The sequence below is a fragment of the Giraffa tippelskirchi genome, chromosome 3, assembly GCF_054371585.1.
Source record: "Giraffa tippelskirchi isolate mGirTip1 chromosome 3, T2T-mGirTip1v1.2.pri, whole genome shotgun sequence".
In the NCBI taxonomy this organism is placed as follows: Eukaryota; Metazoa; Chordata; class Mammalia; order Artiodactyla; family Giraffidae; genus Giraffa; species Giraffa tippelskirchi.
In genome coordinates, this window is record NC_137277.1 from 14,066,031 (window position 1) to 14,091,975 (window position 25,945).

The window sequence follows — 25,945 nt, forward strand, 5'->3', positions numbered from 1 at the left end:
CTTCACGCCATCCTCTACTCAGGCTGCCAGGGAAGAGGGCGGGGCCTCTCCGGGGGCTCTGCTACCCCCCAGGAGACTCAACTGCCCTGACGTCGGCCTCCTTTGTGTCCAGCGGGCGGCGCGGTCCTGTCCATCCTGGATGAGATGGAGAACGTGTTTGTCTGGGAGCATCTGCAGAGCTCTGAGGGCCAGAGTCGGGGCGCCTGGCTGGGCATGAACTTCAACCCCAAAGGTGGGTCCCCTGGGTATAGGGTCAGGAGGGGCAGGCCTCAGGCTGCAGGGGGTGGCCCTTCACTGGGGCTTGGCCGGTGGTGAGCGGTGGTGGGGGGGTGAGGGCCTGTGGGAGCGAGGTGAGGATCTGTGGGATGTGGGGGTTTTCTAGAACAGGCCTCTTCTCTCCCATCTGCTTCTGCTCCATGTCGCTGCCTCCCACATCCCCAGCAATGCCCCCCCAATGCCGCCTTTCCCACAGGGGGCACCCTGGTCTGGCAGGACAACACAGCTGTGAACTACTCCAACTGGGGGCCCCCAGGCCTGGGCCCCAGCATGCTGAGCCACAACAGCTGCTACTGGATCCAGAGTAGCAGTGGGCTGTGGCGCCCGGGCGCCTGCACCAACATCACCATGGGCGTCGTCTGCAAGCTCCCTCGAGGTGCGGGAGACATCTAGTGCTGGGGGGTGGGAGGCCCCTGGGCCACTGCTCATTCTGCAGGCCACACAGCGGATGGGAGGGAGTCAACAGGCCTGGGGCCGCTGGGATCCTCCTCTGGGATCAACTGGTCTGTACCAAGGACTGGTCCTTCCTGCAAATTGCCAGAGTAGACAGCAAACCTGTCATTTTGTCATGCTTAAAGGCAGGAATGTGGGGTTCAAGCCCAACCCAAACCGTTTGCCAACTCTGTGACCTTGGGTAAATTGCTTAAGCTCTCCAGCCTCGGTTTACTCATATGTAAAATGAGGGTAATAAAAGTACCTATGGGCTTCACAGGTGGCTCAGTGGTAAAGAATCTGCCTGCCAACGCAGGAGACACAGGTTTGATTCCTGGGTCAGGAAGATCCCCTGCAGGAGGAAATGTCAACCCACTCCAGTATTCTTGCCTGGGAAATTCCATGGCCAGAGGAGCCTGGCAGGCTACAGTCCAAGGGATTGCAGAAGAGTCAGACATGCTGCTGCTGCTGCTGCTAAGTCGCTTCAGTCGTGTCCGACTCTGTGCAATCCCATAGACGGCAGCCCACCAGGCTCCTTCATCTCTGGGATTCTCCAGGCAAGCATATTGGAGTGGGTTGCCATTTCCTTCTCCAGTGCATGAAAGTGAAAAGTGAAAGTGAAGTCGCTCAGTCATGTGTGACTCGTCGTGACCCCATGGGCTGCAGCCTACCAGCCTCCTCCGTCCATGGGGTTTCCCAGGCAAGAGTACTGGAGTGGGGTGCCATTGCCTTCTCCGGAGTCAGACATGACTCTGCGGCTAAACAACAACACAATGATAAGGGTACCTATGAGAGGATTAAATGAGCCAGTGAAGTGTCTGGCGCAACAGAAAATGTTCTTCATGTTTGCTGATTATTATTATATTGTTACTACCACTGTTACTAACTGGTCCCTCCTCCTCCACAGCTGAGGCAAGCAGCTTCTCCCCATCAGGTGAGTGGCAGGCAGGACTACCCCCCCCCCCAACCCGGTCCCAGTCATTCTGGGCAGCGGGCGGGCGTGGCAGGGCTTCTGACCAAGGGTCCTTCTGGCCGCAGCAGCCCTCCCAGAGAACCCTGCGGCCCTGGTGGTGGTGCTGATGGCGGTGCTCCTGCTCCTGGCCCTGCTGACCGCTGCCCTGATTCTCTACCGGCGGCGACAGAGCGTCGAGCGTGGGGCCTTTGAGGGCGCCCGCTACAGCCGCAGCTCCTCCGGCCCCAGCGAGGCCACCGAGAAGAACATCCTGGTGTCCGACATGGAAATGAACGAGCAGCAGGAGTAGAGCCGAGGGCGTGGGTGGGGCCAGTGGAGCTGGGCCCCCCACCAGCTGTGGTCCAGTCAGCCTATGGGGGGGGCGCCCTGGGAAGCCGCTGTGGGGAGCTGGGGCTGGCAGGGCCTGGGCTGGTGGGGTCCCTCCCTCCCATGAGGGCTGGGCTGAGGCCTGGCTGAGTGCAGCATGGCGTTTCCTTTTGGGGGGGCCCTAAGGTCTTGCCACCCGGACCTGTACCCCCATGGTCACTGGAGGCAGGACGGGAGCCTCTTTCTGCCTCTTTCTCCCTGCCCCCACCCCCCAGGCCTGTGCCCCAACCCTGGGACGCCCCCCCTTCTCGCTGCAGAGTCTGAGGAGCCTCCCCAAGCCCTCAGCCAGCCTCTGTCGCTTCTCCCCTATCCTGGCAGCTCAGCTCCTCACATCCTCCCTGCCCCCCCACCCCCGCCCTGCATCCCGCCTGCTCTCCCAGCCCTTCCTTCTGAGCCAGGGCCCCAGGGTCTGGGGAGCCCTCTTGCTGTTGGTGGGGGTCACAGGGGGGCTGAGCATGTGTCACTCGTGTGCCTGCTGGGGTGGCTGTAGGGCATGGCAGGAGGGTTCTGGGCCGGGACTGAGGACCGGAGCATCACTGTGGTATCAGCTGGGCTGGAGACAGGACCAGGAAGAGACCCCCTGACCTCCTGGGGATGACCGGGCTGGGCTGGGGTGTCATCTCCTGCCGGTCAGGGGAGGGCTCTGTCCCTATAAAGTCCCCTGTGGGGACCAAAGTAAGTTCCCTAAGGTTTCCAGGTCCTGGCTGTAGTTTGGAGAGAGAGGAGGTGGTTGGCCAGGGTCAGTGGAAGCTGGGGTGCGCCCTCTAAGGGGGCCCAGAGGAATGGCACCTGAACCCCCTGGAGTGGCCCCTGTGTGGGGGAGACGACCCACCCAGAACCTTTCCAAGAGGCCGGAACCCCAGTCAGAATCACCAGTCCTGGTGCCATGGCCCAGGACAATGTGAACACAGACCCAAGACATGGTCCTTTTTTGTAGTTCTTAATTTTTTTAATGTGCCATTATTGTTTTAAAAGAAAAAGATAAAAGAAAAGCAAACAAATAAAACACCTTTAAGAGGCTTGAGAGAGAAGGGTCCCCGCTTTGTCTTGTTGGGAGTCTTGTCCTTCATACCGCTTCAAAGATACATGTTGTTTTGAGGGGCTTGCATCCATTTTGCTTCTGTCTCGGGGCCACAGGACCCCAGCCTTCTCTCTGCTCCTGGGAATACGTGTGAGGGTGAGTGTTCGGAGCCAAAGGACAGTGGCGTGAGCTTGGGTAACTTGGCTCCCCTTTCAGAGTGTAAAATGGGAGAACAGGGTGCACCTCCCAGGCTCCTTTAAGGAGGTTGAGGATTAAGTGAGATCACCTGGGCAAAGCAGTCCACACAGGGTCTTGGCGCTGGAGCTGTAATTGTCCCATAAACGTCAGCTGGTACTGTTTGTCTCTGGGCTGGGGCTCCCAGGCCAGCGTGTGAGGTGCTCCTGCCAGACCAAGGTGGGAGCCCCACACCACCGTGCTTCCAAGGCAGACCTGCATTTGAGCTGCAAGAAAGTGAGTACACATTTGTCCCTGGGTAGTGTGGGCTCTGAAACCACCCTGAGGCAGGGGAGTGGATCGCAGGACCTCCCCCCCGCCCCCATTACCTCCATTCAGGATGTTTGAGCTGGAGTTAGAACTGCAAACAGAGAAGGCCTTGCCAGACAAGGATGGTCAACTGTACCAGGTTGCGCTGAGTGCAGTGAAAAGGCCTGAAGTAGGCCGAGGGGTGGGGAGCTGGTTTGGGCTGGGTGGTTGGGGTGGGTCTCTCCAGAGGCAGTGAGGCTGGAACCTGAAGGAGGTGGGTGGGAGGTGGTGCAAGCATCCGGTCCTGGGCTGGGGAATGGCAAGGGGATTGGGGCGGGTCCTGCCGCGGAGTCCCTGGTGCTTCAGATGACCAGTGGGGAGGCCAGGCTGGCTGGAGCGTGGCGGGGCCTGGTTGCCCAAGGCCTTGAAGGCAGGCCTAGAAAGTCTGAATGTGGATGTCAGGTCCAGCAGGAAATCAGTGGGAAGGGCTGGGCTAGTCTGACCTTTTCAGCCGGTATTTGGATCGTTTTGTCTGCGGCACCTGGTGAGGTTGTGTGCGCATGCATGTTTGGCCTTAGTGATTTTTAAACCCAAGTTTCTTGTTTTCTAAATCGGTAATCTTGTCACATGGTTCAAAGCCTAAGCCCATATGATAGGAAAAGATAGATACTGAGAAGTCCAAAGCGTCTGGCCTGCACGGTGGGGTAGACGAGGGGCCATATCTGAGTCTGGGAGCTCCTTTCCGGAGCCTTGGAAACCCAAGGGCCTCTTCCTACGCTCCTCTCTCTGTAGCAGCAGCAGGAAACACAGAGGGGCCCGCTCACTTCAGGGAGGGAGCCCCAATCCTGTGGGTGGGTGGGTGGAGTTCCTTAATGATTAATCCACTTCAGCCTGAAGTGATTAGCCCTCCACAGTGGGGAACAGCTCCCTTTGTGAGTTGAGTGCCGGGCCATTAGCCACAGCTCACAGATGGCTAGGCCAGGCTGAGCTGAAGCCCCTTGGGGAGCTGGCCGCTGACCCTTGCCCTGAGAGATAGCAAGAGCCTAGGGGTGAAGGCGGGGTCACAGGCTCCCAGTGGGGTTTGGGGATGGGAGGAGTAGCTGAAGGAATGAGGACCCAAATGCCCCAGGGCTACTTGTGGCCAGTGGCTGCTGTGTGTCCAGAGGTTTAAGTCAACAGTCCCCAGCCTTTTTAACACCAGGGACATATTTCATGGAAAACAATTTTTTCAGGGACCGGGAGGGAAGGGATGGTTTTTGGATAATTCGAGTGCCTTACATTTATTGCATACTTTATTTCTAATCTAATGCTGCCGCTGATCTGACAGGAGATACCAGTCCGTGGCCTGGAGGTTGGGGACCCCTGGTTTAAATCACTCCAGTAATACTTGTTCCCCACTCTTCTCTCCTTTCCTCGGGTGGCTTTAGTCCTTGCCAGAGCCCTGAACCCCCACCCAGAAGCATTTCAGACAGCTTTACGTGCACCTGGGGGCTCCCCAGAGACCTTGTTCTGCTTGGGGGCTCCTGCCTGCCCAGGGGAGGGCTGGGTGGCTCTCTGTGGGCAGGAGGAAGGCTTGGGACTGGGGTCATCTGCCTCTGGCCCCTGGCCAGTGCTGGTTCTGATAGGGTGCATGGTAGAAACTCCTTTCTTCTGCTCATTTCCATGCACTAGGCCTTCAGCCTCTCTACATTCCATCTATGATGCCCTGAGACCCAGCCCCTGGTGCCTGGGCAAAGGGCACTGAATCTAGGCTCCAAGCCCCGCTGGCACTGGTGGGATGAAAACCGGCTCAGCTCTGGCCACCTGGCCTCCAGGACAGCTCGCTGGATCCATGAATGAACGGGCAAACGGGCCGCTCTCCAGAGAGAGATGTCAGGTCTTCTCACAACCTCTTCTTGTCAAATCAGAGATGGCTTGCTCCCAGGTGTCCTGGCGGAGCTGGCCTGGCCCAGTGGGCAGCACTGCGAGGCCGCAGGGGTGAGGAGCCGGCCAGCCGCACCACATGGTTCTGTTGGAACAGAGCTGGCCAGGCCCTGCCAAGCTGCCTGGAGCACTAGGGCTGGAGTCCGGGGCAGGGACAAGGTCAAGAACTGCATCTGGAGGGAGAGGCAATTCCCAAGAAAGGTGGGGGCAGGAAGGGGGAAGAAAGGGAAAGGAGGTGGACGGAACATGGAGGGGCCTTGAGCGAGACTGGCGTGAGATGAAAGTGCTCGGATGTTCAGGCCTTTATCTCAGGGGTCAGGGCAGCCGGGAGGCCCAGTGAAGGCTGACTTTAGTCTCGACTCCCCCCAGAAGCGGCCCCGTTGGATCTGCAGATGGCAATCCTTGTCCAGCAAAGCAGCCAGGGAGGCCAGCCCTGGAGAAAGGAAAGGGACAAAGCAGCATGCAGGCATTTCCCCCTTGAAATGGATTTGTTGCTTGCAGTCAGTGCAGAAAATGGACTAGCTTCTGATAGTGGCTGATGGCAGAACTGTAGCCATTTCAGGGAAACCCTGTTTGGTTCAGGTTTTCTAGTCGTCTATTTTTTTTTCTTTCCTGCATGGTATCTCTTAAGTTCTGAGGTCCTGTGGCTTGTCTGGGGATCTGGCCCTCCTCGGTCATTGCACAGTCCTGCCAGCTTATGCAGAGAGGCCCGTCTGTATCTTTCTCTGGGACCTGAGAAACTTTTGGATGGTGCCTTTTCCTACTCTGGGGCTGCAGGGAACTCAGGGACATTGCCTCAGACAGGCCATTCCTCCATGATGATGGTAATGGTCGAGATACTTATTGATTATTTACTAGATATGGCCCTGTTCTAACTGCTTACCATGAATAAACTCATTTTATCCTCTCAACATATCATCAGCTGGTTGCGACTGTGCCCCTTGACAGATGAGGAAACAGAGGCACCGAGAGGGGAAGGACTTGGCTGGTCACTTCTCCACCCTCCCTGTTCTATAAAAAGGTTGGGGGACAGGATATAGGTGAGAATCCACTCCCACCCACCATGATCTTACAGGCAGACTCCGAGGCTCAAGAACTCTGTCTCAACTTGAGACATCTGTGCTGAGTTTCAGAAGCCTGTTTTGAGGGTAAGGGCTAAAAGTGGCCTCTCTCCTTTCCTTTTTCTCTGGCCTCCATTCCTGAGGCAGGGACACCTAACCAGGGATGCCTGGTTAGCCTGGGCTGGGGTTGGACATGGTACATAATGCACAGAACTTCATAGGATGGGGACTTCCCTGGTGGTCAGGTGGTGAAGACTCTGCTTCCACTGCAGGGGGCCCGGATTCGATCTCTGGTTGGGGAACTAAGATCCTGCATGCGGCACAGTGCAGCCAAAAAAGAAGGAGAATTGCATAGTATGTGTAGAAATGAAGTGGGGGCTTGGTGCATATATGAGACTTTGCACTATTATGGATATTTTATTATTTTTTAAAATTGGAGTGCAGTTGCTTTACAATGTTGTTAGTTTCCACTGTATAGCAAACTGAATCAGCTATTTGTATAAATATATCCTGTATTCCTTGGATTCCATTTTTGTCACCACAGAGTACTGAGTAGAGTTCCCTGCACTGTATACAGTCAGTTGCCATTAGTTACCTATTTTGTACATAGTAGTATATATAAATCACTGAGGATGGTAACTGCAGCCTCGAAATTAAAAGACCCTTGCTCCTTGGAAGAAAAGCTATGACAAACCTAGACAACATATTAGAAAGCAGAGACATCTCTTTGCCGACAAAGGTCCATATAGTCAAAGCCATGGTTTTTCCAATAGTTATGTATGGATATGAGAGTTGGACCATGAAGAAGACTGAGCACTGAAGAACTGATGCTTTAGAATTGTGGTGCTTCACTGGAAGGACTGATGCTGAAGCCGAAGCTCCAATATTTTGGCCACCTGATGTGAAGAGCTGACTCACTGGAAAAGACCCTGATCCTGGGAATGACTGAAGGCAGGAGGAGAACGGGGCAACAGAGGATGAGATGGTTGGATGGCATCACCAACTCAATGGACATGAGTCTGGGCAAACTCCGGGAGATAGTGAAGGACAGGGAAGCCTGACATGCTGTAGTGTCCTCTGCATTGGCAAGTGGATTCTTAACTGATGGACCACGAGTGAGGTCGAGAGATTAGCATTTGAATCAATAAACTGAGTAAAGAAGATCACTCTCCCCAGGGTGGGTGGGCTTTGTCCAATCCATTGAGGGCCTGAATAGAGCAAAAAAGGAGAGAAAGGACAGATTTTCTGTTGAGCTAGGACACCCATCTTCTGCTCTCGAGCATCAGCACTTCTGGTTCTCAAGCCTTCAGAGGCCAACCAGGGTTCACACTCTTGCCGCCCACCCCGCCCCCCACCCCCCACCTCCATGTTCCCAGGCCCAAGTTTGAATTGGAAGCGCATCACTGGCTTCCCTAGGTTCTTAGCTTGCAGATGGCAGACGGCGGGACTTCTCAGCCTCCATAATCCTGTGAGCCAATCCCTCACACTAAATCTCTTTCTATAGATCCTATTAGCTCTTTTTCTCTAGAGAACCCTAGTGTACATTTCTCCCCGTGTAACATGGGGTTACTAGTATCTGCCTCATAGGCGTATTGTGAGGATTAAAGATAAATGTAAAACGCTTACCCTCAGGCCCAGCTCCTAGGAAGTGCTCTGTAAGTGCAACCTGTGGGCTCCTGTCACCTCAGTATGATGATTTCTACGCATGTCCTGCTGCCCCAGTGAGAAGTGAGCTCCAAGAAGGTGGGCACTGTGCATTTTTTTTTCCCTGTGTCCTCACAACCGGCACACGATTGAAAAAAGTGAAAGCTGAGTCTGATTCCGCGACTCCATTGGCTGTAGCCTGCCAGGCTCCTCTGTCATGGAGTTCTCTGGACAAGAATACTGGAGTGGGTAGCCATTCCCTTCTCCAGGGGCTCTTCCCAACCCAAGGGTCTAACCCAGGTCTCCTGCAATGTGGATTCTTTACCATGGAAGCCACCAGGGAAGCACAAGTTGATAGTTGGTAAAAGCTGCCTGAAGAGCCAAAGGCATAGAAAAAACCCTGTATCCTGTCCAGCGTGCCTCAGGCTCGAGTAGGTTCTGCCAATATTTAGCCAGTTATAGAGGAGGGAGATAGCCCTTTTCATCATTCTTTTTTTTAAGTATTTTTGAAAGTTTATTTATATGGCTGTACTGGGTCTTAGTTGTAGCACCCGTTTTTTTTTTTTTTTTTTTTTAGTTGCAGCATGCAGGATTTACTTCTCTGGCCAGATCGAACCTGGGCTGCCTGCATTGGGAGTGTGGAGTCTTAACTGCTGGACCACCAGGGAAGTCCCCCATCATTGTCTTTTTTTTTAAATCACAAATAATGCATTTAATTGTTTAGCTTCTTGAAGTACTCCTGGGTCAGGAAGATCCACTGCAGAAGAGATAGGCTACCCACTCCAGTATTCTTGGGCTTCCCTTGTGGCTCAGCTGGTAAAGAATCTGCCTGCAATGCAGGAGACCTGGGTTCGATCCCTGGGTTAGGAAGATCTCCTGGAGAAGAGAAAGGCTACGCACTCCAGTATTCTGACCTGGAGAATTCCATGGACTGTCCATGGGGTCGCAAAGAGTCGGACACAACTGAGCAACTTTCACTTTCACTTCACACTTTCAGTACTCACATGACAGAAGCTTCCCGGGTGGCTCTGAGGGTAAAGAATCTGCCTGCAATGCAGGAGACCTGGCTTTGATCCCTGGGTCAGGAAGATTCTCTAAAGAAGGAAATGGCAACCCACTCCAGTATTCTTGCCTGGGTAATTCCATGGACAGAGGAGCCTGGCGGGCTACAGTCCATGGGGTTGCAAAGAGCTGGATACTACTGAGTGACTAACACACACATAACAGAAACTAACAAATCCATGTTGTTTAGTCGCTAAGTCGTGTCCGATTCTTGACACCCCATGGTTTCAAAAGCACCTCTTCCTCTTTTACCTTTTCCTCTCTCTTACCCTTTCTCTGTCCCTTCTTCCATTGGTTTAGAAAGTCTGTTGAGGCATATTTTACAATTATACCACAGAGTTTGCGTACGTTAAGCACACAGTTCAATAAGCTTTAGTAAATGCATCCAGTTGTGTGAACATAACCACAGACCAGCTTTCAGAAGCCCCTCATCACCCCACAAAGTCCCCTTGAGCTCGTGTGCAGTCCGTCTCCGCTCCCCTCCCCAACCCCCAGCAACCGCTGCTCTGTCTCTATAGTTTGCCTTTTCTAGAAATTGCATGTACATAGGATCATACAGTATGTAGTCTTTCATGACTGGCCTCTTTCACTTGCTGTAATGTTTTTGCAGGTATCAGTAGTTCATTCCCTCCATCTTTATTTTTTGACTTGGCTTTGTCTCTCTCTCTCTCATACACACACCTACCTCTTACTAAATTCTCTGCCTTTTTTTTTCATCCTAATTCTTGATCTGGCCTTTGGGTGATAAGGTGCAATTAGGAGCGAATTGTGGAGTAAATGTACCAAACCCTCCTAAGTGGGTATCTACAGGGGCAGCCGGCCAGCCTGTGGGGGCCTGACCCAGCCCCGTGGGGGCCCAGGCTGTGTCATCCCTCATGGCAGTGATGGTGGGGGGCAAGGAGAGGTGAGATGTGGGGACGAGTGAGGGGTGTGGGAGCTGCACTCCTCAGAGTTTCAGGCCCTGAGCCTTTGTCCAAGGGGACTGGAATGAGCACAAGACAAAGCTGGGTGAATAATGTCAGTTTACTGATTCCACTCAGGGTGGAGTGAGACCTGAAGGGGCGCCCTCCACAGAGGGACCCCAGGCCATGGGGCCCACTAAGGCCAATGGGTCCCTTGGACTTCTGGGTGGAGGGGCAACAGCTGGGCAGCTGGCGGGGGCTCAGCAAGCCCAGGTGTGGGACTGAGCAGGTCGCTGTTGCTGTCTGTGGATGCTCGAGCCAGACCCCAAAAAGAGCGTGGCAGAAGGTGAAAAAGATAACTGGGAACAGCGGTTTCCATTTCAGTGGCGAGGAGGAGGAAGAGAGGCTTGTGGGCACGGAGGAAGGATGGCCAGGAGGAGAGGCTTCTGCCCGGCCAGCTCCAGGGCCAGCTCCCTTGCTAGACAACTCGGCTGTTGCCTTCACAAATGCTGCTGTCACTCCCATCTCCCAGCTCGGAACCTGGAAAGCAAGAGGACACTCAGGCTGCAGGCTCTGTCGTGGAGGAGGATGGCATCGTTGCCCTTCCTGCCCGGCTCCCCCAAGCCTCTGCCCCAGCACCAGTGACCAGACACACATACAATACACAATAGACACACACAACATAAATGCTACACACATAAATGCTACAGTGCCTGGAACAGTGTGAGGAACAGAGACCCCGCAATCTTTCAGGGATCAAATTGGCTGGACACAGAGGGTCATGTGATGGGGAGGCTAGGGGGTACAGAGGCGGTGAGAAGCAGTGGAGTCAGAGTGGAGGAGGCGGGGTGGGGTGCTTTCTTTATTCTTGGGAAAGATTCTTATTCTCAATATTTCTTTCCTCATTAGCTAGAGTGAGTGCTCCCTATTTGGAAGCACGTTCTGACTGGTGAAGGGCAAGGGAACAAGAGTAATCGCCTCCCTCCATCCCTACCTGGACCCTCTCAGCTTCTTCCTCCACCACAACGCAGCCCCAGCTCCAAGAGCTGCCCACCTTCTTTCACCTTCCTCTTTCCCCCAAATCTTAAACCTGTATTGATGGCTGCTGGAAGCATGATTCCCCTCCCTGGACTTGGACTTGGCTGTGGTAACCATTATTCATGCCAGCCAAGAAGCAGCTGTCAGGGAGGCTGTGTGATAGTTTGTTAGACCCAGGCACACCCACCCAGGGACTCTCCCCAGCAGCCATTACCTCGGTGCCACCTGTAGCATTTTGTGTGCGGCCTCGGTTCCCAGGCGCCCAGGACGGGGTGCCCACCGAGAAGGTTGGCATGAGCCACAGAGATACTGGCATCTTTGTGTCACCTGCTGTGCCCTGATGTTTTGCCTTTTCCCTCCCTCTTTACCTGCATGGGGCTAGGGCGGCGGGTCACAGCTGTGACTCAGCTGTGGCAACCCATCTTCACAGAGCACTGCCAACCAGGTGAGGCCTGCCAGGCTGCGGGGGACCAGAGAAGCCATGGCCCCAGGGGGAGGGCGCAAGGCGTGTGGATCCGCCTTTGGCTGCCCTGGCTCTTGTCCTGATCAGGGCTCGGGCAGGAAGCCAGGCCCCGGCGGCGTCTGACCAGCGTGCCAGGACGGTCCCTCTGCACGGGGCTGCCCCTGCCAGTGCCTGGGGTGTACACAGGGCTGGGACAGGCGGAGAGGGCCTAGACCTGTTTCCAGCGGGGGAAATCTGAGGCCCCCACATTAGGACTCTACCGGGAGGGGGGTGGATCCTAGAGCTAGTCCCAGCTTCCTGAAGAGAGGTGGTTAGTGACATGGGGGGGGGGGGAGGCGTCTGCCTCGGAGCAACACAGGAGACAGGGTTCCCTCGGCGGAGACTCCTTTTTAAGCACCTCCCCGGGGGCGCGCTTCTCCCGTCCTCTAGAGATGCCACCCAAACCGGGGGCCCCAGGCCTGGATCCGCGGTGCCCCTTCCGCATCCCTAAGCGGGGGTGTGGAGGGAGGCTCTCCATCCCGCTCCGGGCCACCCCCCGCGGCAGGGCGGCAGCGGGCCCCGCTGGGCACTAGGGGTCGCCCCTGCCCAGCCAGATCCGCCCGGGCGCGCCCGCCGCGGCAGGTTTCCCCGAACCGGGAAGAGCGCGGGCGCCTCCGGGGCGGGAGCTGGGAAGGGGCGCGGCGCCGAGACCCTGCCCGGAGCCTCGGGCCACGGAGCCTTCCCGGCCGACGCACGGGGGGCCCTCTCTGGACGGAGCCGGCGCTCTCGCCAAAGGCCTGGGTGCGTGCGCCCGCACACAAAGGTCTTTCCTATAGCCCTCACCGCTCCCTGCCCGCCCTCCCTTCCCGGTGGCCCGAAGGGGAGCAGCTGCTCGGGGTCGGCCCGGGCAACGGCGCCGGGAGACCGGCCGCCCACCCCGAGTGGCCCTGGGACCTTGCGAGGGCGCGAAGGGGGCTCTGGGCCTTCACCCGGCTCGGCTGGACCCCCGCGGTGGCGCCCGGGGACTGGAACCCTGCGAGTTCCTTTTGTGAACGGAGGGGAGGGCCCGGGAGGGCCCTCCCCACTCTGAAAATGATCTGCCGGGTTCTCGGGACTCGGGACTACGTGCCCTGAATAATAGATTGGGTGCTCTAGGGCCGTCATCTGGGCCCCACCCTGTGGAGCTTTGGGCTGGTTCAGCCTCTGCGGGCGGGTCGGTTGCGGGGGTGGGGGTGGGGGCGGTCCCCAAAGCATTACCATGGCCGCTGCATCAGGGTCACCAGGGGCCCACCCCAGTGCCTGAATCGGTGTCTCTGGGAGGGATCCAGGACTCTGTATTTTTCTAAGTTTCCCAGGTGATTCTGATGGCAAAGCCTGCGTGGAAATCGCTGTTTCAAACCTTTTAAGGCAGGCAGTTGTGACATTTCTCTCTAGAACAGCCTCTGGGGATGGAATTGTCACCCCTGGAACCCCTTTCTTAGTTCACTGTAACGTTTATCCTCCCAGCTGATGGGGAAGTTCTTCCCTCATCTGACCACCAGCCTGCCTGCTTTAATTGAACACGTTTTCTTTAGTCGGGTTTTCTATGGGGTAATGAGCCTGCTTTGGAGACAGCTGACCTGGACTCCTTGGCCCTTTCCCGACACTTGTTTTCCTTGTTCAACTTCTGATTCCAGCAGGCCCACTGGCTTGGGCCAAACAGTGAGAAAATCCAGTAACTCCAGTACTAACTTGTGAATGATGGTGGTCCCTTTAGGTAATGGCTACACAGTGCCCTTCCAGGGTTTAGAAGAAAACCCAAGAGGTTCCCCCAAGTGCTGGATGCTGGAGAATCCCAGTAAAGGGAAAGGAAAAAAAACCTGCAGCGGGTCATCTTATGTCCCAGGAAGACTGATCTTCCCTTTGCCCGCCTTTCCTCTCGCTTTCAGCATGAGTTCAAACTCTTATCTCCTCTGCATCCAGCACACTTGGACTGCCTTGCTGACTGCTGCAGCTAGGGTTTCCCCAGCTTTGTGGGGTTATTTTTGCCTCTGGGGGCAGGGGGTGGTCGTTACTTCCTTCCATAGGATTAGGTTCAACACAGCCACAGAAAGACAGCAAATTGCCAAACACCCTCAATATGGCAGGACTGATCCCCACACCTACTTTCATTTTCTTCCGGTCTGGGTTGTGGGTAGTTTCTTGACAACTATGGGAAAGAAGACAATGAAAAATGAACCGTTTTTTCCCAAAGCAATTGTGAACAGATGTCTAATCCCCTAGTCGCGGGAATATTCTAGGAATTCCTGACATCACCTTAAAGGGGCAGAGAAGGAGGCGTGGAGGTGTGAGGGCAGTGTTGATGTTCAGCACCTGTGGGGCGTAGGCGCCTCCCAAAGACAGCGTCAGCGATAGCACAAGTCACCTTCGTCCTTTTAGGGTGTCTGAATTTGGCAGTGTGAACAGACCTGCGTCCTCTCAGCAATTGATCTGAGCAGCAGAACCCCATCCTGACAGTCCAGAGTCACATTTCCAGGCAGTGGGGGTGAAAGCCATGCTAATTGGCCACTTGCCTCACCACTGGCTTTTAAACAATTGGTTGTATTCTCTGCCCGGCAGGAAGCAGCAGGCCCATCAAGGCTCTGGGCTCCCTCTTTGTTCTGACTTTATGGCATTTTATGCCACAATGAGAAACACTGTGTACTCCGTGGGAGGCCATTGTGCCAGGCAGCGAGGATGTGGGCTCTGGGGCAGAGGGGCTTTTGCCCTTCCCCCCAGGGGGAGGAGGGTCTTTGTGACAGGCTGGGGGACAAAACAAGGGGTGCTGGACACTGTTACTGGGGTAACTGCCTGGCCAGTGTAGCCCCTGGGTCCCTCTCCCCAGAAGGCCGAGGGGAAGGGCAGGAGAAGGTTGGAATTTCTTCTAGAGGAGCGGTCCTGGTTACCTGGTAAATTATACGTGGGGCGGTGCTAGCCACGGCCTCCCTGTTCCCCAGGCTGCTAGGGCGACCTCATCCTGCCTCTAGATTCTGTGCCTGGAGATGGTGGCTATCTAATTATGGCCACCAGGGGGCGCAAACTTGGTGAGTAGGCAAGCTTTCCCAATAGTTGGCCAAGCCTGGGCCTTGCATAATTTTGGGTAAATTTGGTCTTCTGAGGCAAGGGTTCTCGGTTTTGTAGAAATGGTGTGAATAGGGAGAGCCTAGGGAAAGTCCATGGAGCCTCACACACAGATAGGCCAGTGGGATTTCAGAGCGACTTCAACACCCTCCCCTCTCCCTCCAGGTGAAGTGTGAAAGTAGCACACCTGTGGCAGAAGACAGGTGGGTACTTGTGCCAGGAGGGCATCGTGGAAGGTGTAGGGTTCTGTCTGCTCTCTGCCTTTTAGTGAACACACACACACACATGGATTCTTTCTATTTGATCTAGTTTAGCAAATTAGGTACTTGAGAGATGTAAGGAAGCTGCCATGGGCAGGCAGGGAGAGCAATTTTGGGTACAGGGTCATTTCATTGAGGGGGGATGGAGAGCGTGGCACAGACAAAACCCACAGCCAGGAGAAAGCCCAGGTTAGGGAACCCCAGAGGGTGCAGTCCCTAAATACTGGAGTGCCCCACGTGGGTGCTGAAAGGGAGAAGGAAGAGGGAAGGCATGTCCATTTAGCTTCACCATTTAGCTTCACCCTGCAGAACAGTCCTGTGTCCCCATGAGATTAAAGAGTGAGCCAAGTAGGTCAGGTGAGGCTGGTGGGGCCCCATGTTCTCTGGAGGTGCTCCCATTGTGAACAGCTGAAGAGAGAAAAGGCCAGTTTCCTGCTAGGCATTTGCAGAGCATAACAGTCACTGCCCCCTTCAGCCCATACCTCACTCTGTGCCCACTTAAATCTCGCCCCCCACCTCCAGTGCTCCCCACGTGGGCCCCCTCACCCTGCCCCAGTGCAGCAGCTGCCCAGCTGGGCTCTTCCCCCTTCAGCCCACCCTCTACATGGCAGCTCCTGTTCCCTCTCAGAAACATAGCTCTCCTGACCTGTCAGCCCCAGGCTAGAAAGCCTGCTGTGGCCTCCCAGAGCTGCACCCAACCCCATCACATCCTGCTCACTTCCGGCCAGCTCTGGCCACACTCAGCACCTTGACTTTCCCAGACAGGCAAGTCTTTTCCTTCCTGAGCCTTTGTGTTCCCTTCTGCGTGGATACCCTTCCCTCCCCACCAGCCCTGGTCCCAGCATCACCTCCTTAGCTGATTGGGTGACAGGAGCAATAACAGAAGCAGCTTTGCCACCAGGCTCCCAAAGCAGTGGGAGGACGGATGACAAAGAGTACAAGCTAACTGTGTTCACAGCAAAGCCCTCTGAAATGCTGGCTTGTGCCCCTCCTGCCTGGAGGGTCTGTCCTGGAGAAGGCAAGGAAGAAGCAGGGGTGAGGGAGGGGCAAGAACAGTGGCCCCTCCTGTCCTCTAACTCTGCCTTCTTCCACATCTGGCTCCATCTCCTGAAATAACACAAGGCACTTTTTTTTTTTTTTATACTCTTGGTTACCCATCTGTCCTTTAACTCTGAATCCCTTTTAGGCAAAGTGTGTCTTGATCATCTTTATATTTTCCAGGATCTAGTTTAGAACCCAAAGGCTTCACTGATGGCTCAGCGGTTAAAAAATCCACCTGCAATGTGGGAGACGCGGGTTCAATCCCTGAGTCAGGAAGATCCCCTGGAGGAGGAAATGGCAACCCACTCGAGTATTCATGCTTGGAAAATCCCATGGACAGAGGAGCCTGGGGGTCTACAGTCCATAGGGTCTCAAAGAGGTGGACATGACTGCGCAGACTGAGCCAAGTTTAGAACCTAGCATATAGTAGGCATGCAGAAAACCTCTGAATACTTAAATATACCTTGAACTTGAAAATGTTCCTTTACCTAGAATACCTTTTTCTCTCCATAAATTTATATTATAATTTTCTCCAAAACATAACTCAATACTCGCCTCTTAGCAGAAACACATATTGTTGACTTTTTCATTGCTTGAGCATCAGGAGGTTACTGAGTACCTAGTACGTGCCAGGCATTTTCAAGGCACTGGAGGACCATGGCGTACAAAAGAGATAAGTGTTCCTTGTTCCAACTTGCCAATGACCATATCCTCCCCCGGACCCACTCCTGCAACCCTTAGCAGACCACATCCTCTTCTGGCAGTAATTTAGCAAGTTTGTAACCACTCAATGCTCCTGGCATCCATAGTGCCTGGGACTTGGTCAGCAGTCAAATGTGGTTCATTGTGTGTCCAGCTTCAGGAAAAGGACAGATGTAGAAGGTTTGACTTTGCCTTAAAAAGGCTCACAGCCTCACTGGGGAGCCAAATTATTTGTTTATAAGATCACCGGAAACCCCAGGAAGCCACTGTCAGGGGAGATCTTGGGTTTTTTATTTCACAGCCTCTGGGAATTCACTGGATCTGTTGGTTCTCTTGATCAAGGGCTACTTTCTGATTATTTCCTGGTTTTCCCTATATGTGAGTCTCACCTTCCCTCTTGATTATTAACTCCTCAGAGAAAGGGACATCATGTCTGATAGCCACTTTCCCAGGTCCCCATCTCAGCACCTGATACAGGCCAGGGCATAAATGCAGGTGTGAATGAGTGATCACCACTGACAGGCCATCATCACTGTGTCTTATTGAGACACAGCAGGAGCCTGTTGTGAACGGCTTTTCAGGTTCTGGTCAGTAAAGAAGAGAGAAGGAGGCGTTCTTTCCCATCATAGTGACTCTCGTGCTAAATGTCACCCTTGGAATCTTCTGCAAGAAAATACTGGGACTCAAATCCAGAAGAGAATCAGTTTGACAAAAGCCACTTGTTATGGCAACCCACTCCAGTATTCTTGCCTGGAGAATCTCATGGACAGAGGAGCCTGGCAGGCTGCAGTCCTCGAGGTCACAAAGAGTCAGACATGACTGAGCAACTGAGCACATTCACACGCCTGTTTTCCTACTTCCATTTGGGCACCTCTTTAACTGGTTCTTAGTACTGGTTACTGCTTGGTGGTTTATATGGGTGAGAGCTACTGGGATGGCCAAAAAGTTCGTTTGAGTCTTTCTGCAAGATGGTACAAAAACCTGAAGAAACTTTTTGGCCCACCCAATATTTCAGGGGAATCTCAAATTACAAGTAAGCCTGTGATGAGAGACTTGTTGCCCTGTCCTTTCTGCTTCCTTCCCTGCTGGCTCCCGGCTTGCTCCTCACATCACCTGCTCCTTCTCTGGGATAGTTTTACCAGAACGTTCTCTGGAGTCAATGCTTTAAGGGCGCGAGCTTTTCATCCAGTGGGTTGTACTGTTTGTGGCCTTCCTGTGTGCGCTTTGCAGTCTCAGAGGCTAATGCCTCTTGCCTTTGTTTGTTGATGGTGTGGCCATCTAACCTATATCGAACCCCGGGTGCTTTGAAGTTCAATGTGCAATAAAACGTTCATTAAAAAAGATGTGGAATCATGAAAATAAGGTTACAGAAATGTTAACAAAGGATCACTTCCTGCTTCCTGTACTACTTAAAAAAAAAACATATTTCTCTAAGGAATTTATGTCACTATTAAAACTGTGGAAGAGTGAAAGGAAGGACAGGCCTGGGTCAGAGAGAGGGTGAGATGCCTGAGGAGATATCTTGGCGAAGACCCAGCCTGTTGTTTTAATTGAGAGCTTACGGTCTAAGGGCAGAATGGAAGCCAGAAAGATGTAGAGACAGATCTCGAATGCTTATGACTAATGGTTTGAACCCAGCATTTCTAGCGGCGTGCATGTGTGCTCAGTCATGTCCGACTCTGCAACCCCATGGACTGTAGCCCACCAGGCTCCTCCGTCCATGAGATTTCCCAGGCAAGGACACTCGAGTGGATTGCCATTTCCTCCTCCTAGGGGATCTTTCCGACCCAGGGATCAAACCCATGTCTCCTGCGTTGGCAGGTGGATTCTCTGCCACTGAGCCATGAGGGAAGCCCATTTCTAGCAGAGATGGCTCCATATGGAGTGCCAGTGGCCTCCAGTGGTGCAGGGACTGGGGCTGTGTGGGGAGCATTTGGAGTCGTTGGGTTTCAGCTTCAGACAGTGACTGGTGCTGGCAGGTGCCTCTTGTCCACGTGAGGTAGAAGAGGAGAGACAGAGAGACAGAGAGAGCCAAGGAGGTGAAGAGAAAGAGCTACGTGGGACACATAGCAGAGCATCACTAAAACTGCCTCGTGGTTCCACTGGTGGCTTGTCTGCTGCTACACTGGCTTGTTTTCCAGTGGTGACCATTTTTTTTTTTTTTTTTGGTCATGTGGCACTGTAGGTGGGATCTTAGTTCCTTGACCAGGGATCAAACCTGTATCCCCTGCATGGGAAGCACGGAGTCTTAACCACTGGACCACCAGGGATGTCCCTTCTGAACCTGGGAACTCTGTGGATCTGTGAATTCAGTCCCTTCTGAATTTCTGGTGACCTTCTGAAGTGAGAAGAAGGTCAAATTTCAAGCCTCATGGGGTGTCCTGGGAACCCCAAACACTAAAAGCATATCAGTGCCTGGCATGGCCTTCAGGTAAGGAAGGTGCCCCTGTCCTGCCAGTGCTCTTCCCTGGCCCGGCCACCGGGAGGCATTTAACCAGGAGGGCAGTCCCTTGGGGCTCAGGGTTCTGACTTGACAACAGCCAAGGGTATTTGTACATTTCAGAGGTTGCCCTGTTCTCCTGCATTTTGACCTGAGTAGTGGATCTAGGCTTCTCCGCCCACACCACGCAGTCTCCTAGAGGGCCCTGGTTCTTTTATTAAAGGAAGGGCAGCCACAGATGATCATTCCTGGTAAATACGCTGTCACTTCTCTAATGACAGATGGGACCCCATCAGCACCTTTGTTTCTTGGCATATACACACACACAGACGCTGGGATAACATACCCTGGGAGCCAAAGCAAAATAAACAGCTCCCTTGGCTGGGGGCAGGGAAGGTTCCTGTTTCTCATGGACCCTCCTTGCTTGGGCAGTGGACATCCACGTGTAATGCACACCCAGCCCCCACAGCCTTGCTGGGGCCAAATATTTTGGGCGCCAAATATCCCTAGAGACCCACTTGCTTATATAACCATTAATGACCATTTAATTACCACTCATATTTAATAGGACACAATTACATGACCTGATGACTCAGACGGTAAAGAATCTGCCTACAGTGCAAGGGACCCAGGTTCGATCCCTGGGTCAGGAAGATCCCCTGGAAGGGGGAATAGCTATTCATGCTGGTATTTTTGCCTGGGGAATCCCATGAACAGAGGAGCCTGGTGGGCTACAGTCCCTGGGGTTGCAAACAGTCAGACACGACTGAGCAACTAACACTCACACTTGACTGTCACTTTTCAGCCAGAGGGTCACTGTGCCTACACCTAGTAGCCATTAGTCTTGGTGCCAATGATGACAGTGTCATATCCCACCAGCTGAACACAGATACACATCTACGAAAGCACCCAGCAAGGTCAGTGACACTGCTGCTGACGGTCCAGGCAGGGCCCCACTCACCCTCGCTCTTGTGACATGGTTGTGGTTGAGTCTCATGAGTTCTGCAAACCTCTGTTCATAGAGATGAAGCAGCAGCACCAGGTACAAGCCTGAATTCATCAGCTCATTTTGTACCTACAGGTGGACAAGAAAGCCTTTAAGTTCATCTATAAAATATTCATGGTCTCAATCCCAGGGTGGAGGATGCTAGGCCGAGAGGGGACGAGAAGTAGGAACGAGAGCCCAAGCCCCAAGGCAAGGCCTGCTCTGGGCGGGGGGGGGCGGAGAACAGAGCAGAAGGGGACCCAGGGTGGAGCAGGATAGCCATCCTGGAATCCTTGACTGCCTAGTGGAGGATGCCTGAAGGAGCTCCCGGCCTGGTTCTGGGCTGTGGATACTCACTGAGTGGTTACCTGCCATGGCCTTGAGCTGAGTGTTGGAAGAACACAGGGCCAAAGGTCTCAGCTCCCTGCTGGGACCTCATTCTGTGACATGGGAGAGAGTGTGCCTCATTCATAGACAGCTCCAGTCCAGACACACCAGCAGGATGTGTCAAGGGCCACAAAGGAGTCATGAAGGGAAAGAAAGAGGCTGGTGGCATGTGACCTGGGAGACAGTGTCTCTGATGGTTACAAAAGGATGGGAGGGACTTTGGTAGGTGGCTCTGAGGGGGCATTCAGGGCCTTTCAGACAGAGGCACGGAATGGCAGCCTACACATGAGGGGGCAGAGTGTTTGTTGGGCGAAATTCTCTACTCACTGGTATGGCTGGAGTATATGGGGAGGGTGTTGGTTTTGAATTTTTTAAAAATCTCGGCATGGGCTGGAGAGATGGTAAGGTGGGACCATGTTAGGCAGAACGGAGGCAATTGGATGTCATGGTATGTGTACACATTTAGCTGCTGGCCGCTGAGAAGAGAAGTCAACAGGATGAGAATGTGTGACTCAGGAAGGCAGATGGGTCTGTTGGAGAATCTGGGACACAGGTGCCATGGCGGGAACATTTGATGTTCCTAGATCCCTCATTTGCTCAGGAAAAAGGCCTCAGGCCTTAGTTCTCTAAGTTTCTCCCTTCACAACTGGGCTTAGTGATGGTCGCACCTAGGGGCTCCCCGACTCCCCACCTTCCCCCGGCTGCCCTATTGTCATCTAAGCCCCAGAGAGCATGTGCCCTGCCGGGCCTTGGATGGCATGTGAACCTCAAGGCCTCTGCGCATGCTCTTTCTCACATGGTCTGTTGGCTTGTTTTTGTGCGTCTGTTTCTTTCTTTTGAAAATCTTTATTTAGCTGTGCAGGGTCTCAGTTGCAGCACTCTGAATCTTTGATCTTTAGTTAGGGCATGTGGGATCTTTAGCTGCAGCATGCAAACTCTTAGTTGCAGGAGGTGGGATCTAGTTCCTTGAGCAGAGATCGGAGCCAGACCCCCTGTACTGGGAGCATGGGGTCCCAGCCTCTGCACCACCAAGGAAGTCCCTTTGTGTCTCCGCTGTGAAATCTCCTCTGCCACTTTCCACCTTTCCAAGGCTGTGGCCATGACTTTCTTTACAGCCGTCACAAGGTCGCCTCCTTGCAGAAGTCTTCCTGATGAAACTCATTTTTTCCAGGCATTTCTCCCTGAGTCCTAAGCCTTCATCTTTGCTGTGTATGCTGCATCATGCAATGGCTAATGTCTTTGCTTTTTCTTGGTGGGTGGGTGGTGGTGTATTTTTCTCACTAGTGCTGACAACACTCGGAAGTTCCTCTAGGGAAGATCTGACCATCTGAGTGACCATGGCGCCTCTTACCTCAGCTCCTTTGGCGGTCTGTCCTGCAGAGCCTCGCCCCATGGACCTGCCTCGACCATCAATAAATTCTCGGATTTGTGATGACTCCTCCCCGTCTGCCGCTTTATTCCCCCATCTGTCCTCGGGTCAGATCGCCAGGATGGGAGGATCCCCAGGGGACTAGAAGCCCTGGCAGAGGGCATGGCCCTTGACATCACCGTTGGGAAAGGTCGAAACCGTGACTGCTTTCCCAGGAGAACTGAAGCTCGGCCTTGACACAGTAGCATCTCAGTGTCTCCTCCTTCCTTTCCCTGGAGGCCTGAGGCGCTTCACAGGCCCATCATCCTGTTCCCCTCCCGTGGAGGGCAGCGCAGGAAGCCAGCACAGAGCACACCCCTTCCAGGATGGACTGGCTGCCAGAGAAGGTGCCCAAGCTGAGCAAGGATCCTTGTGCTCTTCCCTTCTGCATCAGGGCCAGCTCTGAATCTTGGTGACCACTGGCCTCAAGGTCACTGCTTGAGCCCCCTCCACTGCCCTACAGACCTGCCTTCAAAGACTCCAGCCAACAGTCCTTAGCGGTTAGCCTATTTTTAGCCTTTCTCTTCTGACCTTGGCCTAGAACAGGCAGAGAGGAGATGGCTCATTTCTCTTTTTTCTGTGTTAAAGACCTCCTCCCACCTTCCCCAGGAGTCGGTGCCTCCTTTGCCGTCTGTCTCAGGAGCCACTGCCTCTGGGAAGCCTTCCCGGACTACCTGCCACACAGACTAAGCCTTGTCCCTCATTGACTTTTCCAGGTGGGGGGCCTCCCGTGAGCTGTCGATGGCTCTCTCCTGAGTGCTTGCTTCACCAGGAAGCCTTTCTGCTCCCAGACACTCCGATGCATAATGGCAAATCAATCAGCTAGAAAATGACTTGGAACTATCAGGTTTGTCAAAGCGTGCAGGGAAATCATTTACTTTTTATGACTCCATAAGACCCGGAGGCATGCAGATGGGAAAATATCCACTAATGTTTTCTGCAGATCATTTGAAAAGTCACTTCCAGCAGATTGTGTCTCTTCTCTGGTCTGTGGGAGGGAACCTGTCACTCGGTGCCATAAATCTCGCTGGCCCAGCTCCTTTATGTGTGCCCTTTGCAGAGCCTGTGATGCTGGATAAAAGGGGCCGGGCGGGCCAATCGGTGCAGGCGTTTCATAGTCAGCTTGGAGTCATCGTTTTTACCCTAAGCCACAAGTGGGAGGCGTTTGTTATCAGAGAGTTCCATCCGTCGTGTTTGGTCAGTAAGGGCAGGATGAGCTAATTTTTGGAGCATTATTTATTGGAGTTGCTCCCGACCTGATCCTCCTTGGCCCTTTTGCATCACACTTTGCTGCCCACGTGCAAGAGCAGAGATTGGGGTGGGGAGGCATGTGAAGCAGTGGGCAGGAGCTCAGGGGGGCACTCAGCCCACCTACCAGATGTTTTTCTTCCTTTTCTCCTGCCCTTTTATTTTGTTCAAATTCATTTCGGCAGAGAGATTTGTTATGGATGGAAATTCTCAATGTAATCTGCTTGAAGAAAGAAAGCCTGGCTAAGAGTTCTAGCAAGTCTTCAAATATGTTCCAAGGGTGCTCCCAGGTATGAGCGGGATTAAGTGGCTGCGTGTGTCCAGGGACATCTGTCCACACTGAGAGGGAGCATGGTCAGGCCTGTGCTTCCAAGCAATGACAGCCAGAGGCCCGCTGAGCCCCTCCTGTGTGGCAGGGGCCAGGATGGCAGGGGCCCTTCTCCATCACACAGCGAGCCTGGGACCCCAGAATGGGCAGCCTGGGACCACCATGCCCTGTGACGTTGGGTAAAGACTTTTTACTGTGCATGGACAAGGGGACTCCATTTATCAATGGGGAGAATTGTAGCCTCTACTCTGCCTCGTTTCCTCAAGGTGTTATGACAAAATGAGCTAATATGAGTGGACATGGTATTTCGCAAAACAGAAAACATCCTGCAAGAGACAAAAACTAAAGCTAGGATTCGAGGCAAGGACCACATGTGCCTTGCCTGCCCCTTTGCTCCTAGTGCCCGGCCCGTGCCTGGAATATGACTGCTCAATAAATACATGCATGGATCAAAGAATGAGGGGGAAAGTGTATAATTTTGGGTTAGTGATGACTTTTGACTCTAGTGTTCCCAACTTTAATACATGTCAGAATTACTGAAAGGGCCTTTTAAATGCAGTTCCTGGGCACTCCCTTTTCCCAGATGCTGATTCAGTGGGTCTGGGTGGGGCTCAAGAACGTGCTGCTGCTAAGTCACTTCAGTTGTGTCCGACTCTGTGCGACCCCATAGACAGCAGCCCACCAGGCTCTGCCATCCCTGGGATTCTCCAGGCAAGAATACTGGAGTGGGTTGTCATTTCCTTCTCCAGTGCATGAAAGGGAAAAGTGAAAGTGAAGTTGCTCAGTCGTGTCCGACTCTTAGCGACCCCATGGACTATAGCCTACCAGGCTCCTCCGTGCATTTCTAACAAATTCCCAGATGATGCTGTGGGCCCTGGTTTGGCAACCGCCCAACTTTGAGAGCCCCTGCTCTCAGCTAAGGATCAATAGTTGGTAGCCAGTAAGCAGAATCTGGCCTGTGGATGTGCTCTGGTTGAAAGGAAGGAGGGAAGGAAAGAAGGAAGGATGTGACCACCTTCCACTGGAGGGAGTATTCACCACCTTGCCACAGTTGCCACCACTCCCAGTGGATGGCACTTGGGAGATTCTGAACAGCTGTTAACCTGCCTGGTCTCTATGGCATTTGAGTGTGCAATCTCTGACCGCAGCTTTTCTTAAACTTCTTTTCTCCTGGTCCATTTTGGAACCTGGACTGTTCCTTGGAGCTCTACCTGTTGCCATCCAGGAGCTCTTCCTTCCGCTCAGAAACCCCATCAACCAACCCATCAATCAATCGTGAGTCCCACCTCCAGGTTCAAGAGCGTGCACGCGCACACATACACACACGATGATGTGGAGTTGCTTCACGAGCAACACTGCAGGGAAGTGGGCAGTGGGTGTGGAATGCCTGCTGGGCTTAATATTCAGGCATCTTTGAGTAAGGGTGGGAGCAAGTCGATGCCAGCCCTGGCAGGCCAATAAATGGACCACCTGATGCCTGCAGCCCAAGGTGCTTAGTTCAGGTCCTGGTCTCCCCTCCACCCCACCAGCTGCTTTAGCTTCATGGGGCCACTCCCCAGACAGCCTATAGGAGTTCCTAATCTAGCCACCTGGAGCCTGGTAAAAAGCCCTGACCCTATGGGGACCACCCAATGGCCAAGAAAAGGAGGGATAATCGCATTTCAGTGCCCTGTTAGAGGCCACGGTTAGCATTCCTGCTGGCCCTACTCAGGTGCATTGAACCAAACCAGGGAAACACACACTAATCCAAGCCCCTCAAAGATTATTGACAGTGCTGGCTGGGCACCTACTGGGCAAGTCCACAGTCTGTGGTCAGATGCTAAGTGAGGTATCTTAGGGGGCTTTGTCCTCAGTAGCCTGTGTGTGGAGGGCTCACTCTTTTTCCTCTCTGGTCTTTTCTTGGCTGTGCTGGATCTTAGTTGGGGCACACGGGATCTCTGATCTTCACTGAAGCCTGTGAGATCTAGTTCCCTGACTAGGGTTCGAAGCTGGGATTCCCTGCATTGAGAGCATGGAGTCTTAGCTACTGGACCACCAGGGAAGTCCCTCCTCACTATCTTTGTGCTAAATGACAGTTACTCCCATCTTCATGCATGGAGAGTTTCTGAACTTGTGGAAGTCACGCTTCCCTAGTGCCTCCAGTTTAACTCGGACTGTTAGCAAACAGACACTATTAAATTCACCACCAGCCATCGGATCAGTCGGAACTGCCATGAAAGTGTGAGCCCTCAGCTGCTTTCCATCGGCAGATAAATATTGCACGTTGGTTCTTGGGACCTTTGTTCTCCCACCAGGGTGGGTCTGTCAATCTAGTTTCTCCCTGTGATTATAATGAAGGGCATTTTCAAAAGGCTTTGATGGCCTGTCAAGTTCTCCTCGAAACTAATTTAAACTCTTTTCTGCTTCCATGTCATGTAATTAGTG

The 25,945-nt window shown here is 53.5% G+C and overlaps 2 protein-coding genes and 1 long non-coding RNA gene across 35 annotated transcripts in view; 2 read left to right on the top strand and 1 right to left on the bottom strand.

The window, feature by feature from the left end:
- The window catches only part of MRC2 (mannose receptor C-type 2), a 60,061-nt gene extending 56,983 nt beyond the window's left edge, over nt 1-3,078 (top strand). The window contains exons 27-30 of one of the 5 annotated variants that reach the window (XM_081576545.1): nt 113-232; nt 473-652; nt 1,616-1,642; nt 1,747-3,078. In XM_081576545.1, the coding sequence (XP_081432671.1) occupies nt 113-232; nt 473-652; nt 1,616-1,642; nt 1,747-1,970 (551 nt within the window). In that variant the 3' untranslated portion in view covers nt 1,971-3,078. Of the gene's footprint in view, nt 1-112; nt 233-472; nt 669-1,615; nt 1,643-1,715 lie in introns of all 5 variants that reach the window. The other 4 variants (XM_081576546.1, XM_081576550.1, XM_081576549.1 and 1 more) reach the window with 4 other exon arrangements.
- A 6,510-nt stretch (nt 3,079-9,588) lies between these two features.
- Nucleotides 9,589-25,945, bottom strand: part of MARCHF10 (membrane associated ring-CH-type finger 10) — a 99,188-nt gene continuing 82,831 nt past the window's right edge. For 15 of the 29 annotated variants that reach the window (XM_081576588.1, XM_081576585.1, XM_081576592.1 and 12 more), the window contains 3 exons: nt 20,127-20,240; nt 13,769-13,811; nt 10,247-10,683 (listed from right to left, as the gene is read on the bottom strand). In XM_081576588.1, coding sequence (XP_081432714.1) covers nt 10,622-10,683; nt 13,769-13,811; nt 20,127-20,240 — 219 coding nt within the window. In that variant the 3' untranslated portion in view covers nt 10,247-10,621. Of the gene's footprint in view, nt 10,684-13,768; nt 13,812-20,126; nt 20,241-25,945 lie in introns of all 29 variants that reach the window. The other 14 variants (XM_081576574.1, XM_081576571.1, XM_081576570.1 and 11 more) reach the window with 1 other exon arrangement.
- Nucleotides 14,484-23,975, top strand: LOC145541107 (uncharacterized). The gene is made up of 3 exons (XR_014078779.1): nt 14,484-14,685; nt 22,662-22,792; nt 23,379-23,975. It is a non-coding gene; the product is annotated as an uncharacterized LOC145541107 (long non-coding RNA).